This window comes from Papilio polytes, unplaced genomic scaffold, assembly GCF_000836215.1.
Source record: "Papilio polytes unplaced genomic scaffold, Ppol_1.0 DF820711.1, whole genome shotgun sequence".
In the NCBI taxonomy this organism is placed as follows: Eukaryota; Metazoa; Arthropoda; class Insecta; order Lepidoptera; family Papilionidae; genus Papilio; species Papilio polytes.
This window is the reverse complement of record NW_013528493.1, coordinates 438,932-459,027: the sequence shown is the minus strand read 5'-3', so window position 1 is coordinate 459,027 and position 20,096 is coordinate 438,932. Positions and strand designations below refer to the sequence as shown.

Here is a 20,096-nt window from a genome sequence, read left to right as displayed (position 1 = left end):
GATTAAAGTATGTTTAAACTTATGTAACTATGTTGGATAAATTAAATTTTCTATCGATCTACCATTTGCTATTCAACAAAAAAAGAACAATTTAATAAAAATGATAGAAACCACATGGCCAAAATAAAAAAGTTAAACACGAAATTCTACGTACCAAAATCAGTTTCATCTTTTATCTGTTCCAGTCTAAAACCATCCAAAACCTCTTCCACATTCTCTTTTAGTGTTAAGTCTTCTGTGATGCTTTCTATATTAATTGCATTTTCACTATCAATCACTGCTTGATTTACATGATCTTTCTTTTCAACAACTTGGGGTGACGTCACGAGCACATTCAGATCAGAAGACAAGTTAGTTAAATTACTCTTTACTTGTTGAATATTAATACCATCAAATTGTGACGAGAGTTCATCAGCTTTTTCGTAAATCTCCGTAACTACGACCGAAAGAGCTTGCTGAAGTTCTAATGCCAGAGAAACATTTGTTTCGGTTAGATTTTCCTGGAAAGTTTCTTTGGATAACTGGACTTCTGGCGATAACATAATAGCCGAAATGTTTTCCTTAAGCTCTGTGGCTAACTTCACTGTTTTGTCGGCATCAATTTCATTTGACGAAATCGCTATTTTCTTGATCACTTCAATGGTATCTTTAGACACAAACTCGTCGATGTGATCCATCATTTTACCTACAAAATGAAAACATCACATCTTATTAATCGTGATTGATCAAGAAGTAATCTAAAGCTTTGTCGCTTTATTCGATTATCCTATTCATTAAAAAAATGTTTTGAATAAACTTACCAATTTGTAGAGTTTGTATGTTTTCTGTTTCTTGTAAATATAGTGTTACAATGCATAGTTTTTCAATTTCATTTATGGTATTCACAAAAGTATTGATAGTTATAGTTGTCGGGTCTGTTTGGGCGTCGGAATAATTTAAGTGTTTTTTAACTCTATTTATCTCGTTACATACTTTTAAAATTAAAGATTTAGCTCCGCTTGTTATTATTAGCCATTGTGCCTGGTGATGCTCTGCGATAAATTTACAGAATTTCTCATTAACATTAAGAATGTACGAATCTAAAGATGCATCGGTATAGTTTGCTTCTTTTAGTTTCTCACAAAGATCAAGGAGTTCTGTGTACATTTCTGACAACGAAACCTCCAAATATTCTAGTTTCTGTAACTTATTTTTCAGTAATTCTCGATTTTCCAAAACAATTTCCTTTAGAATTTCTGAACAATCAGCCATACTTTGCAATAGAATCAATTGTTTTGCTCTTCCATTTGAAATTTTACAATCGCTATAATTTTGAATACATTGATTCGCCTTATCGATTTGATGCTTTTGCTTGGCCTTTGATAGATTTATTGAAACGTATTTTTTGAATATCACCTCAAAATTATTCCACGCATTTGTAACATTTTCTTCCATTCTACTTATTTCATTCTTTGATACTTTTAAATTCAGATCTTTTATAACGAGAACGTCTAGATTATTCAAAGACGGCAAAATAACTTCTTTAGCTTTAAAAAACGCTTGTATTACATTTGTTAAATCAGATGAACCAGCAGTTATGTTGTCTTCAGCAAGTGTTTCGCAATTGGATGTCAGAGACGTCATCGGACTTGTAAATATTAATTCCATGTTGTTTTCTAATACATTTATAGCACATATCCGTAAGTCATCTAAGAAGTTATTTATGTTTTCAAGAAACTCTATCAAAAATTGTTCTACGTTACTGGGCACGTTTAGTAATAATATATTATCTTTAAATAAATTAACTGAATTATACATATAAATATATTCTTGGTACAATCTAATAATACGTTTATATGTTAATTTATGTTTTATTAAAGAACGTAGGATAATACATTTATGTTCGCACATAGCTATAAAACTTTTAATATTTTGTTGAATTTCAAAATCAATTTTACAGTCGTGAATTACATCAAAAATAGTAATCAAAATATCATCTAATTGACACAGAAGATGTGGTTCTATTTCCTTAACTTGTTGTGGAGAACAATAATGTAAACTGAAAGTGTCAGATAAACTTACACATTCATATTGATCTAAAATAGAAATAGATGATTCGATATTATCCAAAGCTTTTAGCAAATGAGCTTCTTCTTCTTCCATGTGTTCTATGGGCAATGGCGCAATAGATATAATTTCTTCTTCGATATGTGAACTTTCTTTATGAAGTTCTTCAGTAAGGTGCTTTATATTTTTTACGTCAATCTCCTTGGAAACATCAAGTGCGTCTAATAATTTTTTTGTTGGAAGATTTAAGAGTTTTAATTTCTCGTTAAAAGTTGTATTTGATGCGCTATCATTAGCTATTAAATCACTCAAAAATTCACACGTTTCTTTTAAAGTTCCAATTTTATTTGATACATTAACAGTTTTATTTACAACTTCCAATGCTGGAAATATAACGTCTATACACTTATCAAGGTGCTCTTTGAATTCTGCAACGGCTAGGATAACGGAATGTATTAAGTCCGATGAAATATCTACAATACCTTCAATAATTGGAATGTTTTCAGTAGTTATTTGAGATAATCTCTGTTGTAATGCAAGCATCGATTCAGATAGTGAATTTACTTCATAAAAAGTTGCTCTAGCAAAAACATTTTCAGAACTTTGAATCATTGTATGTAAAATTTCTTGAATTCTTAATTGTAAGGTAGACAATTCTGTAGCAGCTGATAAACTGGCAGGGATTTCTCTCTTAGTTAATTTTTCTAAAATCTCCACAATCTGTGGATTTTGGAGTATTGTAATATGTTTATTTAATACATGCAAAATGTGGATCAGGGAAGACTTTTGAGGTAATCCTGTAATTGGCTCTAAAAAGTCTTGTATTTCCTTATGTTCAATAATTGGAATTTCCAAGTGATCAGTATGTACTGTATCTGCGGTAGTCTTTAAACCTGATATATCTTCTAAAGTTGATACTTCATCAAGAACTTCTAACTCTATATTATTATTTACTATCAAGATGGCACTGTGTAGACTTTGAAGAGTGTCAGCAAAAGTAAAAGAAAACGAACTAGTATGATATTCTGCAAGTTGTGAAATAATGTCATGCTGCACGATTTCTAAAGTCTCACATAATTCGTTTAAAGCTTGAGCGAATATTGAAATTGGTTGATGGTATCTTTTTATGCTTTCGGGGTCTTCCAATAAGATTTCATTAAGAACTGATACATGTCGGTTCATCTCAAAGAGGGGTTTAGCTAAAAGTTCCACTGATTGAGATGGTATATCTGTAATTTCAGACACATGTTCTTCGCAATCTATCCCGCTTAAGCTCAAAGAAGCTACAACATTTTTAAGTTCTTCTAAAATGGGAATTACATTTTCCAACGGTTGTATGCCAACCGTATTTTTCTCTTCTACTGATTGATAAGATGTAACTGTAGCAATCGTTGCTAGAGTTCGATCAATGTGCTCCATTACAGCTTTTGCATTACCTATATCAAATGCACGTTCGGATGTCTGTGGTAGACATTCAAACTCATAGTCAAGAGTTTCATGTTGTTTTCGATTGATGATTTCTTGAATGCAAATTTGTAGTTCAGATATATTGGCAATTACGGATTTATTTAAATCTGTATCGAAAACGTTTCTGACTAGACATTCTTTGATAATGTTAAACGCATTACTAATGTTGGGTAAATTTAGATTTGCATGGGAGTCAACATTTTCAATACAATTGTTTATTCTTTTTATGACTTCACAAATTTCTACAAAATCATAATACTTCTTTGCTTCATTACTTTCGATCACATTTTCTAAAATTTTTGTTAGTTTCTTATGTAAATGAAGCAAATTTTCTCTCATCGAAGGTACATGGTCTAAAGTTGTTAAATTACTCTCTAATAATATTAAAATATGTGCCATTTTTTGAAGTGTTTCTAGTTTATTATCGTTTTGTAAAATATCATAAGACCCTACATTCTTTTCAACATTATTTAAATGTGAAAATATCTCATTTATATTACTTTTAACACATGTTAATTTTTGGTTTAACTTGGTTTTATCTTGAATATCTTTACTTTCTTCGGAAAGATACTCAAACGAATTTCTTAATTCAAGTACGGGTTTCAAAACAGCATTTATAATTTCTGTGTTATAATTGTTCAAAGGTAGAGAGTTTTCTTTTACTGACAATAACTCAACTTGTTCTAACGCAAATTGCAAATCCTGAATCGATGCTGACATATCAGCAAGTATGACTGAACTATAATTTATATTCTCAACTTCTTTTAATGTTTCCACTTCTGCATTTTGTACAATATTGAGCAATGAAATAAGCGTTTTTTTCAGTTCTTGTATGCCTTTTTGTGTATCCCTTAAGTGCTTTTCTTCAATAGATAATTCTAGGGCCTGTAATTTATCAGCCTCAATTAGCAAATTATTTGTCTTTATAGTTCCTGCCGTAAAATTAACAATATTAATAATTTCGTCAGATATTGAATCAATATCTAACAATACTTTGTTATCTACCACGCCGTGGCCATTTGTTTTTATTAACTTCATAAGCATCATAAGTTCTTGGAATTGACTGCTACATTTTTCGATTAGTAACACACACGTTTTCTTTACAAGAGTTCTATTCTCGCTCTCAACGTCAATACATTTTTCAATGATAGTTAGCGCTTGCTGCAGAGATTTCAAATATTGCGAAACATTATAAAAGTGTGCACTATTATCCTCATTAGTTCCTATTCGACACACTTTAAGTTTGTCAATTATCTTACTAATTTCAGACAATGGAGACAGCACACTATTCATAATTTCTACACTCTTTGACGCTGTAACGACAGAAGACATAAATTCTGATTTTAGGATTATATCATTTTCAAGATCTTCTACGTCTTTTACCAAAATATTTAGATACGTACTTATGTCAATAACATTTTCAATTAACTTATTTATCGATGTTACTTGTTCCATAGGACTTATCTGCTTTTCTTTGATATCTTCCCTACGTTTAGTTATTGATTTTTCGCTTTCAGTACTAGATCTTCTAGAGCCGCAACTATCGTCTCTTTCTGATTTTATCTTAGGGACCGTTTTACCTTCTGATGGGTCTTTGACATCTTTAGATAATACTTTATCAATTTTTGATTTTGGTTTTCCAGAGCTATGCGCACTTGCATAACTAAGTAAATCACTTTCGGATATCACTTCTGTATCGTCATCTCTTTTTTCTTCAGATAAGGAATGTTCGCGAGATAAACTAAAATACTCATCAGCGCTTTTTTGCGAATCAGACTTTTTTCTATTTAAATGATGAGAAACTTCGTATTTTTCATCAGACAAGGCGGATACAATTTTTTCTTCAAGGTCTTGATCCAAAGAAAGTTGGGAAGGTAAGTTTTCATCGGCAATAGATATGTCTTCAATATCCGCTTCTGTCCTGAGATCTTCTTCTGGTGAGGCAAAGTATTCTGGTGAGACGTCAATTATTATCGCTTCCATTAGTAAATTACCAGAATTAGATGTTTCTTTCACAAATCTTAAGGGAGGCAATTCAACAATATTATGCTCTGTGATATTTTCAGATAATTGATCCGCATACATTTCAACAATTTGCAATGCCTCCTCTTCCGTCAAATCTGGCGTTTCATACAATGAAACTGATACTTCCTTTCCGTCAAAAGAAAAGGATATTTCTCCTTTATCATCCAAAGTTATGTCCCCCACTGGTGTATCATACATTTGTGAGGTTCGTTCTTCGTGAATAGTGCTGAGGGATAAATTTCTCTGCAATGTCTGTTCTTCTGTTTTCTTTTTGCTTTTAATTTTCGTCGAATCATCAAAACCGAGGAGTGAAGCCGAACTGGCAGCAATGCCCATGCAGTTTTGTGCTTCACAAGTATAAGTACCTAAGCAACAGGTACCATCTTGACCGGATATTATCCTATGAATATCGCCAGGTTTTAATTCTTCTCCATCTTTGTACCATTTTAATACAGGTTGGGGGACGCCAATTACTTTACATTCTAGATTGACTGCTCCCTCATCAGACAAAATTGCTTGTAAATTTTCTAGGAATCGTGGTTTTTTATAATGACGCGGAATAATCAACTTTAAAAAGCATGAGGTAACGCTATGGCCAAAGTCATTGATAGCAACACACTTCCATTCTGCTTGATCCAAAAACTCTAGATTTCTTATATCAAGAAAGAATCCACCTCTATCTTCTTTATCAAGATGACAACGCGGTGAATCATCCACGGGCTGATCATCTCGGTACCATAAGACCGATGGCTCAGGCGGAATGGCAACTGAAATTTGGAAAAATATTTTGTTAGTGATTTGTCGAAAACAGTAAATATGTAGAAGAAAAACTTCGTTATTTGTATAAGTCCTTGATCAGATAATTATGATATACACTCAACTAGTTAAATGAATAAGGTTAGTTATGATGATATGATAATGATAAACGTTATTGGTATGTAAAAGTACCAAGTGCTTAGTAAAAAAAGGGAAACTTTTTTAGAAAATGCTTTAAGCATTATGCTAGTAAAACTACTGTAATTTATTATATTACTATTTAAAAAATAAGCATAATCCAATAAATTATCATAAAATCAATAAAGCTATTTATTATTTGTTGGAGTACCTTTAACTGTGAAACGGAATGGTTCATCGATTTTTGCTTCCACACTTTTTAAACCTTGAAGAAATTTCGGTGCCTGATTTTTTGAGAACAACTGTAACTTTTCTTCTTCATTTAACTGATTTTGTATATCCTCCACTGTGAGTTCCGCAGAGCTACTGGCTTGCCCCATACAATTTCTGGCTATGCAACAATAGGAACCTAAGGAATTGGTACCAGTTAGTTGGTAAACATCGCCTGGCTTAAGTTCTTGACCATCTTTAAACCAACTTAAAACTGGAGTTGGAAAACCAACAACTTTGCATTCGAAGGATACCAGACCTTCCTCAGTGAGTATTGCTTGTAAGTTTTCCATAAACCGAGGTTTGCGGAAATTTTTCGGTACTGCAAAAGAAATTTTAAAAAAGTAAGTTACCAATACAATAAACGTAATGAAAAGTATCACTAGCATCTATTCGTAGAGTATTAAACGTATTTATAAATATTGGGCAAATATTATTGTTGCCCAAAAGTTAAATTGCAAATGTAGATTACCATCCATAGTGACGTAGCAAGTGGTGATACCGAGGCGGCCGCCCGCGCTGGTCGCGACGCACTTCCACTCCCCTTCGTCCTGCCACTCTGCACTGGTCACCTCTAAAAGGTAACCGCCCACGCCGTCCTCTGTCACGTGGTACCTGCCGTAAAGTTGCAAAATCGTATTATACTTGAATCTTCCCTACAAGTCAACAAGAAGATATGTCATTTCATCTTGTCAAAAGACATGTCCTTTATGGACGTTAACCAGATAAAATAAAATTTTACTATAGAATACCTTTCATTTGGTTCTATTTTTCCTTCCTTGTTGTACCAGACGACACTCCGGGGCCAGGGCGGGACAACGATGTGGCAACTCAAGGTCAGAGGATCACATATCTTCACCGCCTGATCCTCCAGCTCTTTTGTGAATATCAGAGGCGGCTCTGGGGATACACCCCTGTGGAAAAGACGAAATAATAAATGTTAATATCCAAAATAACGCCATATTATAATGTTATACTTAAAACACGTTAAAGTAGGATTCGAATGTATAATCGCTTTAAGTATTGGAGGGACTTCAAGACATACGGGAACAGGCACACCCGTGCTTTGGTTTTCTTGCAGTGCACGCAACTGCGCAGAAGCACAGAGACATATCGCAGCTAACTAAGTAAGCAAAACGACACGTTTTTGAAGGGTTTTAGCAGAAAAAAATTGTTTAAAACCAGCTTACCCAGATTGACCAGGTCGAAGGGATCCATCTCTTGATCCACGGCCGATGACGTGTACCTTTGAGGATGAATAAGCTCTACCCATGCAGTTCACAGCTTCGCAAGTGTATGTGCCAAGCGAAGTTGGATCTTCTGCATTAGCTGTGAGTGCGAACACATCACCGGCCTTTATCTCGCGACTGTCCTGTAAGATATAAATATATGTTATTTCTTCGGTCGGCATGGTCTTCGAGAAAATCGTAATTAAACAGTAATAGCAATAAAGTGTCACAATTAATAGTCATTAGCTTGGCAGAGAGCATCTACAAAACGAAAGAAAATACCTAGCATTGTTGGCCTTCAACGTAAAAGAGTATTAACGATAAAATTGAAAAGAAAAATGTAAGATTATAGATCCACCTTGAACCAGCGCAGGACTGGCGTAGGAACCCCCACGACCTTGCACTCCAGCGACACGGTGCCTTGTTCAGTCAATACCGCACGGAGCTCCTCAACGAACTCTGGCCGCTTGTACGCCTTTGGTACTGAAATCAGTTATATTAATAGGTTAAAAGGATCAAGTTGGTATTTAAGGTGTCATTCCCTTTGGACGATATTGTTGAATGTAGGTAATTCACAGATATTTTTCCTTATCACCAAAGTATATTGTAATTTAAAGAGACGCGGATGAAGTATGTATTGGAAAACCATTCATATGCAGATTACTCTCAATTGTCATCCTGCTCTGTCTCCACGTAAGAATAAAAAGTTTCATCCGTCCCACCTTTTAGTCAAACTATCACCAATAAAGTGACAGATGGTACCGTTATGAAATCAAATAAGTCCCAACAGTCCCCTCGCCGCAAAAGGTGGGACAGATGAAACTATTTATTCTTATCTGTTCCCACGTGGAAACAAAGCGGGTTGACGGTTGAGAATAATCCTCATCTTCGCTTCATGTGAATACTAACCAAGTACATTAAGGTGCGCAGAGCAACTGGCTCTCCCTCCGATGTTTTCTGCCGTACATGTCCAGCGGCCCGCGTCCGTAGCCACGTCTGCACACCAGAAGTTACCATCGCGCACCAACGACACGCGTTCCGCCTCCATCAGCCGCCTCTCGTTCCGATACCATGTTACCTGTAAGTGGTTTTCAGTGGTCATAATTATATAAAACATATCATCCCAAACTCGGTCGATACCAAATTGGTGTAATGTACGAACTTCTCGATTAAAATATCTGGAAATTTAAAGTCTATAATGGAGCTCTTCGGCGACAAAATGCGACACGCTTGTAACTCATTCGCAAGTTATTTTTGTTACTATTCGGTGTCGGTATGTGTAAATATGTATTGAGGGTAGGTTAAAAAATATATAAATAAATAAAGTGGTAGTACAAATTTAAACCTGGTCGTCTGGTACCTCATAACATGATATCCAATAAAAAGGTCCAGTAAAAAAACTTATTCCCTATCATATGTTTACTATAAAAACAATTTTTATAAATATAGTGAAATACAAAACACATTAAAAATACGTCTTGGAGTGAATTTAAAATAGAAAAATTATGTCATTGACGGTGCGGTGTACGCATTCCGAAGATATTCAAGGTCCCCACTACATTCAGTAAACTGACTTTCTCATTATTATTCTTTACTAGCTGTTCCCATGCGGCTTCATCCGCAGGTATTTATAAAAACTTCATTTTATCGTTTACATCTGTCAATTTTTCAATTGCAAATATCAAAATGACATGACATGATGACAATCCATGTCAACCTTGCTTCCCGGATGTTGGCTGCAACTTATGGTCTCTTACACACATTAGGATTTTAATCCAATCTCTTTATCAACTATATTTAATAGCGTGAAGCCTAAAGCATGAAGTAAGTGTAGGGTTTTATTTTATTAAAAAAGAATTATTTAAAAATATGCTGTAATTGCGGCCATCTTAGGCAACAAAGAAGTGTGTGTGTTTACGCTTTGTTACAAGATATTAAGCATTTAAACATAATTTGACTCCTGTATTACATATTAGACATCTTAATATTTTTAAGCGCAAAACTGCCAAAATAAAAGCATGGCTGGAAGTAAGCCTTTAAAAGGGCTTGAGTACTCTTATCCATTTGCACTACTATTCTATTATGCAGGTTTAACGAAGTTGTTAGAAATTTAAGGAACTACTTAATTATTTTCAGTAATCCTCTGGCTTAACATATATGTTAGCATGCTGTATTCTGAAACGCCTGACTAACCTTAGCCCTCTTAATCTCTCGTATAACCTCAACTAGATGCTCGTTTCCTATTCTTAATCATTACAAAAATCACATCTGTTACCATCTCAAATCTTGATATACGACGATACTATTAGTACAATTCCTAGTATAAACTACGCATATTTTTTCAGTTTGGGTTTATCTCATGGTACCTCGTCAATCTTGGGTTTAGGTTATTAAATAATCGATACCCGCAGTAGACGTAAACAGTGTAACAATATTATGTTTGATTGGAATATTTTGTCAGAGGCAATTCTATTTTGAGCTCGCAATAGATATTTCTAGCACCTACACCACGGACTTTTACGTAATAGACGACATTAAGAAATAATTCAAGATTAAGATGTTTATATAGATGTTTTTCAATATTCGTAGTATTTAGTCATTGGGCTAACATTAGTGAGTATAAACTTTAATAAACATAAAGATCTTCAAACAAGCAAATGTTTGTTAATTCCTTAAATAACTTTTCAAAATCATCCTACGCAGGATTAAAGGCTCATACATCATGTGACATGAATATTAAGGCAAGTGAAATTTTGAAATTGCATACTTTATACCTTGCATTCAGTGGAGCTGACGATTTCGACGAGGAAACGTGTCCGTGTGCCGACCTTGACAGTGAGGTCTTGTAGACGTCGCAGGAAGGTCGGCGGGTCGTCGCCGCTCGGTGTCTCCTCTGCTGACACCTCAAGTCGCAGGCGGCGTGTGTCTTTACCGGCAGCATTGCTGGCCTACGTCACGAATTATACAAATAACAAACATCTCCCTGTCCTTATCCTACTCCCGTAGGGTCGGCGCACCAGTTCTTTTTCTAGGTTAATCTATTTACCTCATCATGTCACTTTTGACGCAGACATCCATCTCTATCTATGTCTACCTCTACCGGTGTACCACACTCATAACTAAAGTTCTCCTTCTTTTATGCTCATATTGCTTGTCAAACAATACAAACAAAAAAACATTAAGCTGAAATTCTTTGATAAGTCGAGAACTATCTTCACCAAGAAACCTCACGAAAGAGCAAATATTTTCTACAGTACGTGAAGAAACACAAACCGTGGATAGATCATTTGGTGGTTACAATCGAGAATGAAAGGTAAGGACTAATTAATGCCGTTTTGAGCAATCGACGTGATGTTGACTTGTTTATTTAGCATACAGTTATGCATAAACTAAGAATGTTTTAACTCACTTGCAGCGTATAAATGCCACTGTCGCCAGTACGAGCAGCCGAGACCGTCAATCGAACGCCGCCCGCGTCCTCTGACGCCTTGAAGCGATCGTCTAACGACGCTCCCGCACGGCTCCTGTACATTAACGATAAGTAAATAAACCAACAAACTTTATTTATCTTCGAAACTTAGGCGAAAGTAACTATATAGAAAGAAATCTGATGAAAAGGCTGAGAAAGAAATGATGTGACAGATGTTTCATGGTGGCAGGAGAGAATTTCGCACTAAAATTACAGATAGTTATGATTTTTATTTTATATCTTACAATGTTTTAATATCAGGATTACGTGCGTCACATTAAAACATTTATAACAATAATATATATATATCTCAAGACTGGAATATCACATAAAACAAGACGAATTCAACGCACATAGATGCGACAGTCCTCAGAAAACAATGGCTTTACCAGTTATAGGTGTAATATTACAATAAGAACATATTCCTGTTTAAAGACAAAAGACAATGAGTTAGGACAGGTACGACTTAGGCTACCTATTTTCTATTACATACGTGTATAAGACGTATGTCATGTGCTTAAGCTAAACAATTACAAATAAGATACCTCGGTGTTTTCCTAGAGATTTGGTACATTTCTCTCATTAGAATACTTACTTCTGTAGTTAGAATATGGGAGTTTACGTCGAATCTTTAAACACATAAACTCTCATTTTTTGTAAAGAAAGTAGTATTTTTATTGAGAAGATAAAACATTTAGTTATCTTTTGTTACGATACAAAATAACATACATAAATATTTTCCGTTCATTCAATACCATACATTTGGCAACGAGTTACAATTCCAGTATAAATTAAATGCTTGTCACGTGTGAGCTGTGTACCACGTAGCAGAATTAGAACGGAGAAAATATTAATTTCAGATATAATTTAATAATATAACAGACGCCGATTTAATTTCGTAAATATTCCTAAATTTTATTTGCAACATTCTTATTAAACTGGGCAAATTACGTAACGTACGTTAATAATTTTAAAGACCTTCGTCTAATTTTTTTTTTAATTTCTTATCCAACTCTTAACCACTATTTTATTTTTTATTTTGTATCCTTATGCGTTCTCCCTTTGAGTATGGAGACAAAAAATAATTAAAAGACATAGTTAGATCCTGTTTTTCTTTCTTGAAATACGCATTAATAAGCGTACCCAGTACAGTTGGCCTATATTTCTATCTTTGTCTTGTCTTAGGCAGATTAAACGGAAGATTACGCAAACTTTTATAGTTACTCTAAATACGCGTGATGTAAGACTTGTGATGAATGAAGGCGTTTGGCGTTTTCGTTTAGACATATCGCCAATTCAATTACCCAAAAAAAACACGGTTTAATTATATATTACATTAGTTTATTTTAAAGAGCACATCTTTAGCGACTCTCTTAAATCTTCCTACCAAAGTGTAGTTAAAATCAGCAAAGGAAAGAATGGAGAACAAACATACTTAGGGGTTATTTTTATGATAAACGAAGGTTTTCTATATAATAGATTATTAATTATAATTGATTCCTGTTTAAATAGGTACATGGAAATAATGATGACAAGATCAAAGATCAAATGGAACAAGTCCAATAAACAATGCCAACTAAAACATGACTCCTACTTATATTAAAAGATGTATAAAATTTAAACTACTAAAGTATAATAAAATAATTAGAATATAATGCAGCAGATTTGATCGGCTTGCATAAAAGGTTTTAAACATTTCATCTTGACATACTTCAACTTGTAAATATTTTATTATAACGGCAAGATTTTAAATGACAATAAGTTGTTCTCATTCATCTGACTGTATGACTTTCTAAGAAAAAACTCAAATCGAATAACACCTTAACAACCCCAAAATCGGTTCATGCATTTAAACCACAGGAGGATAAGCATACAATTTCATACATAACAATAAAAAAATATAAACGTACCCTCCTGCCTTCTGACTTGGTCACTAACAAAGGATAGATTTCATTCATTAACGTTCAAAAAAAAGTTATAAATATCTTTAATAGAAATTCATCAAAGTGCATAATCAGAACAACATCCGTTTGTATGTCAGTTGTCAGGCCTGGTTTATTTATTTCTGGCCCGGGCGCACGCACGTGTGTAACAATGGAATCAAATACTAACCAGAAACGAAATGGGTCCGTTTGGTCAATTGTACGTTTTGTTAAGTTAAGTATATAAGTTTTCTATTCAACGGATTTAAGATATTGTAAACAACCAGCGACAAATTTTAGCTAATTTAAAAATAAATAAATTTAGAACTGGAAACCTCGCCTTGTCGAGACAAGTAAATATACTACATCTGATATGTAAGTAGGAAATTGAAAATTTTTGTTGAGAAAAAAGGATGTGAATACAACTGCAAATATTTTTTTAAACAACTGATACATCAAGAATCCATTGAACGAAAAAAAAAACATTAACAGATCGAGCCTTTTATAGCGGAAACCGGCAAAACTAATAGTCGCCATATAACAATTGTAAAAAAAAAAATAAAACATAAACAGTATTTTGAATTTTATTAAAATGAAAATAATAAGATCATGCTCGAGGTGTCTGCTATATCAATTATTGCGCATCAAATGGAAAGCGATCAATAATCCTTTGACGCATGAAGTTCCTACGTTAGCGTACCTATCCTAGATAACCTGAACTGATTGATTTTAAAGACATGCGCACAACGAATCAGAAATTAGCACTTAAATAACTTAAATGATGTTCCCTTAGACGTGTGTATGAAATATCAGCAGTCTATTTGAGATATTTTGGTAGTTAAATTCGATAGTTTATGGAACTAAGTGTAATAATCAGAAATAATTCTAGTAAATACTTCGTAATCAATAAAGCCCTGGGTAAAGTCGTATCCATCATCGGCGCGGACATCGGCGCGCGCAACCTACTTTAGCTGAAAGGTCTAGAATAAGCGGGGGCGGAAAATTGCGCAGTATTTTAAACTTAGTACAAACATAACGGGGTAATTTAGACTATAACTAAAGGACTAATATTCTTTAAGCAATTTAAAATGTTACTCATTGATTTTTTAAGAGATACGGCTTATAAAGGACTATTTATGTTCAGAATAGATAGTCCCATTTACATGTCTGTGAATCTATAATATGGAGGAAAGGATAGGTCTTAAAACCGATGTCTGATGTCAGTCCACCAAGACCTAATCTGTTATTATGGCCAATAGCGAGCCGGACTAATCATATTTATATAAGTAATCATTATACAAAAAATATACCATCCAAAAAAAAAAGAAAACTTGAATGAGAACCCGTGACCTTGCGCACCAAGTTTGCAATATTTTCACAAAGCGTCTGCGTCCACCCGAGTTCTCATCTAAAAATAATACAGTTACGAGACGCCAATGCCGCGGCCAAATACGTAGCCTAATTACTTTGTACAAATTCGTTAAACAAACTATTGTTATAACTAAGATTTGATGAATTAAATTATTCTGTGTGGAACAATAAATATCGGATGTTTGAAACACTATAAATAGAGCAATTGATTTGTTATAGCCAGTTCCGACGTTTCTACATCAATATCAATATCGTTCCTATCGCTGAGGTATTCACAGTATTTATTACTTTAACATCATGGCCGTGGGCATCTAGCTTAGTATTAGTATAAAAGATATGGATCGTTTTCAAATATCGATTCGTCTATAAAATAGTAATGATCGATACATTGCGTGATATCAGTCTATACGAGCACCAAACTGCTTCTCCATAATCCATGTAGAACTTGAAAAGACAAACGTCACATTCAATGGCCTTATTACACCTTAACAACTTTGATGAACTTTTATATTTTTCTAAAGAAAATATGGTAATACGAAAGCGGTGATCAAATTTATTGCATACAGGAAAATTACAGCAAAATGTATCTCAGAAACTCTGTGAAAAGCATAACCTAACTAATGGTAAAGTCTAAATAAAGGATATTTACAATTCGACATAACATCATGAGATTTATGCAAACAAACCTCCTTCGATTATTATGACATATGATATTATTACCAGTTTCACACGGAATGTTTGATATTTTGCATTTTTCGTGGAAAACGTATCTAGAGAACCTCCAACAAGGAATCTACACCAATTTTAAGGTAAACATCGTTACTTAATCGATCCACCATGCAAAAATAAGTTATTAAATTTAGAGCTTAATACGATACTGATTTGAAGTTGAGAGGCTTCACCATCATCATCAGCATTGATCTGCCTTCTGTTGAACATAAGCCTTCGCTTCCATTAAAAACGGGCCTCCGGCGTCCGCATCCAAGAATTACTACTTACTAAACGTATTACTAAATCTATTACACATTCAGATAAAAATAATAGTAAGATAAAAAAACAAGTAGTCATATTCAAATTAACAGTAAAAATATGTCTTTATAATTGTCTCCATTTACGATCAGACTAAAAATAACCGGAGCTTGTCTATAAATAGGATTTAACCATTCAACGCGTCCGCGCCTGTCTCGAATAAAGATTCGATGGCAATTTTCTCGAGATTTTCAAATTCTAATAAGGTACATAAATGAATCGATAGATATTCATTCTTAAAAAATGCATAATACTCGTATATGAATATTTCAGATTTGTTAAAAAAATTTTATTTCGATTCTGTTGAAAATACCAATGGATATTTTTTAAACCGTTGCAAAAAATTGGTTATAACATTTTTATTTAAATAATTGTCTCCAGTTTAACGTATAACACTTAAATGGTCTTAAAACAACATAATTATTTAGCCCGAAACTTTATGACTTTCAAACGCGGGAATTTCTTTCGTGCGACGACGTTGTTTTCCTTGCACCGTCATTCGGGATGTTGTTACGCTCTCATTTCAGTTTACGACGTATTTTCATGCTTTCTTTTTGTTTTATATTTTCTACATGGAAGTTTACTGGCCATTTCGACTTTAAGCTAATTTTAAACAACCAGTGGACAGTTTAATGTTATGGGTAAATCGTAAACAATACAACATGTTCATTTACAAATAGGGTTGTCCAATAATCCAGTTTGATTGAAAAAAATAAAATCCGGTATAATAAATATTAACATTATGAAGAGGAAAGATTTGTATTTACATATATTTACAAATATTAATAAATTAGCTGTTGCTCGCGACTTCGTCCGCGTGAAATTAAAAATAATAAAAAACACAGCCTGTTACTGCTAACGTAGCTTTTTAATTTTGAAATAGGCCCAATTGTTTTTGAGTATTACTTCCATAAATACAATTCTTTCCTGTTTATAATATTAATATAGATAACCTTATTTCATGACAAACAAACTAATGTGTGAATGTTTTTTAACATTATACTTTAATTATCTACGAACGATCCAACGTTGTTTAAGCCATGGACGATGAGAGTACCTGAGAAGCCTAAGTATATCAATGAGAATTCTTGACACTAGGACGCACAGAGGCTTCTTACCTACAAAAAGTTAGCCAGCTTTAATCCGCTAACCTATTTTTAAACAATCAAGATGTTTACTGCGAAGCATATTAATAGATACGTATTTTGACACATTGCTCTCTACATGTAGGACGTCGTGTACGAGCCAGCTGCATTATCAAATGCCTGATACTAACTAGACAAATGTAGTTTTGTCAAAAATCCCATCATAACGTGTTACTTAATAAGACTAGTATAAAATTCTTCTTTATAATAACTTAATCTAACCTTTGCCCAGGGATTCCTAAAATGTATTACTAATAGAACTCTTTCATTTCTTCTTAAAGTCTTCAATGTCAATGCAACAATATTGATTTCACTTTTGTATAAATTACTGTATAATTAATCGGTTTTGTTAAGTTTCAGTTAAACATAATATCGCGTAATCGTTTACAAATAAGAAATCAACCCTATATACCGAACATTTTAAAGTTGCATGAAGTGAGAAAGGGCCTGATTCCTTCCGATTCTTTTTATCATCCACACATAATTAAGTTATTTCCAGGAATGGTTCGGAATACTTAACATTATATAAATTAAGTCTTTTTACAGCAGGAAATAAGGTACTTTTCCGCAATCACTAAAGAACTGAGTTCCATCTGGTGGTCAAAGTTTGACCTAAACGTTGCACACGACAATGCCTTCATTCCATAAAAACGCACAAAATATCAACAAACTAATTTAAGTTCGTACAGAAACCATAATTCTGAATTGAGTTTTTAAATGTCTATACTTCCGGTTATAGTATCGTAACGTCGTGTGTAGGGATCTTTTTTATTTATGGTAATTGCTATGGTAATTCCATTAATGGAAGATGATCTCAGGACGGAATTGGGAATTAGGGATCAGACAGCGATGCGGAATTCGGATTTTAAGAATTTTACAACTCGTAGTATCGCTCAATTTACCTCTTTCTAGAATATTCAACCCCACACTAGCCGATTAAAAATAGATTTTGCTAATTAACAAAAGTAATTTATTTGCTTACTAAGAGTGAGGGAATTATGCGAGACAAAATATCGATTGTTACAGTATCGAAAGATGTAAAAATAAACAAAGAGCCGGCGGTGAATTTAAAGATGGACATATGTATCTAGGAAACCACTGTTCTTAGGAAAACCATTTTGTGATCAAAACATCTATTATGTTGGAAACTGTTAAAACAAAAAATTCTTAAATGTACTCCGTAAATAAACAAATAACCAATTCCCAAGGAAGAAACGATAACCGATTCAATATTGTAAAGTAAGTTCGCATTGCCAACAATTCTGTTCTTAATGCGCAGTAATTAGTCGCACAGGAAAAATATTTTACTATAAATACGCATTTTAATTAAAATTGAGAAGTAATATATATTTTGTTATGTTATTTTACAATGTATGTTTATTTTAATTTTATTTAAAAATGTCTTAAGTAGCATGAAATACGATTTGTGATTTATATTTTAAACATGAATAACAATAAAGCAACAAGAACAATTAACACGACATCAATACGAAAGGACTACAAGAAACACAACGGCGCTTGTGTTATTTTCGATGATATGAAATTATTTTTTATTACATTTCACGTATGTTGAGAACATTTTTAATGAACAATTGGAAACCGTTAATATAGAGGGTGACAGAGGGCAGTAGTGCTGCAGTATAGTCGAGCAGCGAGCACTGATGATACACTACGTACGGCCAGGGTGTCAGCGCGCGTAGCACCCAGGGCACACCGCGCAACTCTTGGCCGAGGATGATGGCCAGCCACAAATACCTGCTGTAGATGGAGGAGCTCGACTTGATCGGTCTCCCAGCTGCGTCGCCTTTACAACAATTGCTGCCCATGGCGGGAGCGCATCTCGCTTCGAATCGAGTTCGCAGTGGCAAAGCGCGGACGCGGACTGTGCGCGCCGCGCGCCGTCGGCCGCTGGATATTTCTGTAGATGCGACGCCAGCGCCGCTATTTGTTTATCGTGTGACGCCACAATATGAGATGTGAGAATTCCTTACATTAAACTAAAATTGTTTACTTCGTTACTATCTAGGCTAGAAAATCTCGAAGATAGGTGACAATACAACAAAAGGTGATAAATAGTATATAAATTTTAAGATGATAATATCTTTGTTTACCGAGTATTAAACGGGATGATCACAACGTATTTTATTGTTATAAAATTACAAAACAATTCTTTGACCCTAAGTGATTAATTATTTTCCGTTGAATCAACCCCTTTTGACAAGGCTTTGATTTAAGATGTACATAGTATTCTGACACTCATTTGTTTATAAAATTCAATGAAAATGTAAAATAATAACTAAAAGAAACTAATTTTATTAGTAGATTAACATGTAGAAAACAAAAAACGATGTAATACTAAGTTTTACCTACCCATTGATAGATGGCGTGGTTAAATTTTGATGATCAATAATTTTAACATTGGTTTTTAGTTTACTATTATGCCACCAGATGGCAAACTGCTGCGCACAAAGTTCCTGATAACCTCAAATATATTTTTGGTAGGGAGTACCTAATTCGTGTACCTATGTGGAAATTATGCTATTTTGTCGTTTTTCTAGTACATTAGATATTGTTGCAATTGTAAATGCACTTGAATTAAAATTAAGATATATAATCGCACAACCTTAAAGATCTATGAAATTAAAATATTTTTGTTGCATAAGTAAGGAATTTAAGTCTATGATACTCTCGTTGAATGGCAGAGCCGATGGTTTTATTATTAATAAAAATGAGCTCAGTGACTCAGAGTAACTTTTCAGAACAACTTAGAAAAAGTGAAGGTACACGCAAAACGTTGACAGAGAATATCTGTTTCCTGTTCCGTCGTTAGTCAAGCTTTTAAAACTTCCTTTATTTGATATTTTATTCTACTGACAAATGATCTATTTGTTCACAAAATAAAAGAGTTCGTACATCCACTCCAGGTGTATATTTGCGAAAAAGTTAGTTAAATGCAATAAAACCAAGATACCCTACTTGTTATTAGCCTACCTTTCCTTTAATAAACATACAAGACAATATTCAATTCTAACTCAAACGGTTGTATTAAAACAAATTGTTGGAAGATGTTTCGCAGTTATGGTTCATGCTTTTTCTTAATATTATTAATTCCGTAATTTTTTCATTAAAAACATAAATTATAACACTGTGTGAGCTATGAGCGACTGAGTATCGAATATCTGCGATGACCTGCTTCCTGGTCTGTATTTATACGCTTCGACGTGTGAAA

At 33.7% G+C, this 20,096-nt stretch overlaps 1 protein-coding gene across 2 annotated transcripts in view; it reads right to left on the bottom strand.

The window, feature by feature from the left end:
* The window catches only part of LOC106110209 (muscle M-line assembly protein unc-89-like), a 33,190-nt gene that overhangs the window by 12,541 nt on the left and 553 nt on the right, over positions 1 to 20,096 (bottom strand). The window contains exons 1-11 of one of the 2 annotated variants that reach the window (XM_013291941.1): positions 18,623 to 18,734; positions 11,341 to 11,455; positions 10,706 to 10,879; positions 8,841 to 9,009; positions 8,290 to 8,414; positions 7,893 to 8,074; positions 7,455 to 7,616; positions 7,175 to 7,317; positions 6,644 to 7,024; positions 801 to 6,305; positions 155 to 685 (exon numbers count right to left, since the gene is read on the bottom strand). In XM_013291941.1, the coding sequence (XP_013147395.1) occupies positions 155 to 685; positions 801 to 6,305; positions 6,644 to 7,024; positions 7,175 to 7,317; positions 7,455 to 7,616; positions 7,893 to 8,074; positions 8,290 to 8,414; positions 8,841 to 9,009; positions 10,706 to 10,879; positions 11,341 to 11,455; positions 18,623 to 18,693 (7,558 nt within the window). In that variant the 5' untranslated portion in view covers positions 18,694 to 18,734. Of the gene's footprint in view, positions 1 to 154; positions 686 to 800; positions 6,306 to 6,643; positions 7,025 to 7,174; positions 7,318 to 7,454; positions 7,617 to 7,892; positions 8,075 to 8,289; positions 8,415 to 8,840; positions 9,010 to 10,705; positions 10,880 to 11,340; positions 11,456 to 18,622; positions 18,735 to 20,096 lie in introns of those variants that run through there. The other variant, XM_013291940.1, reaches the window with a different exon arrangement.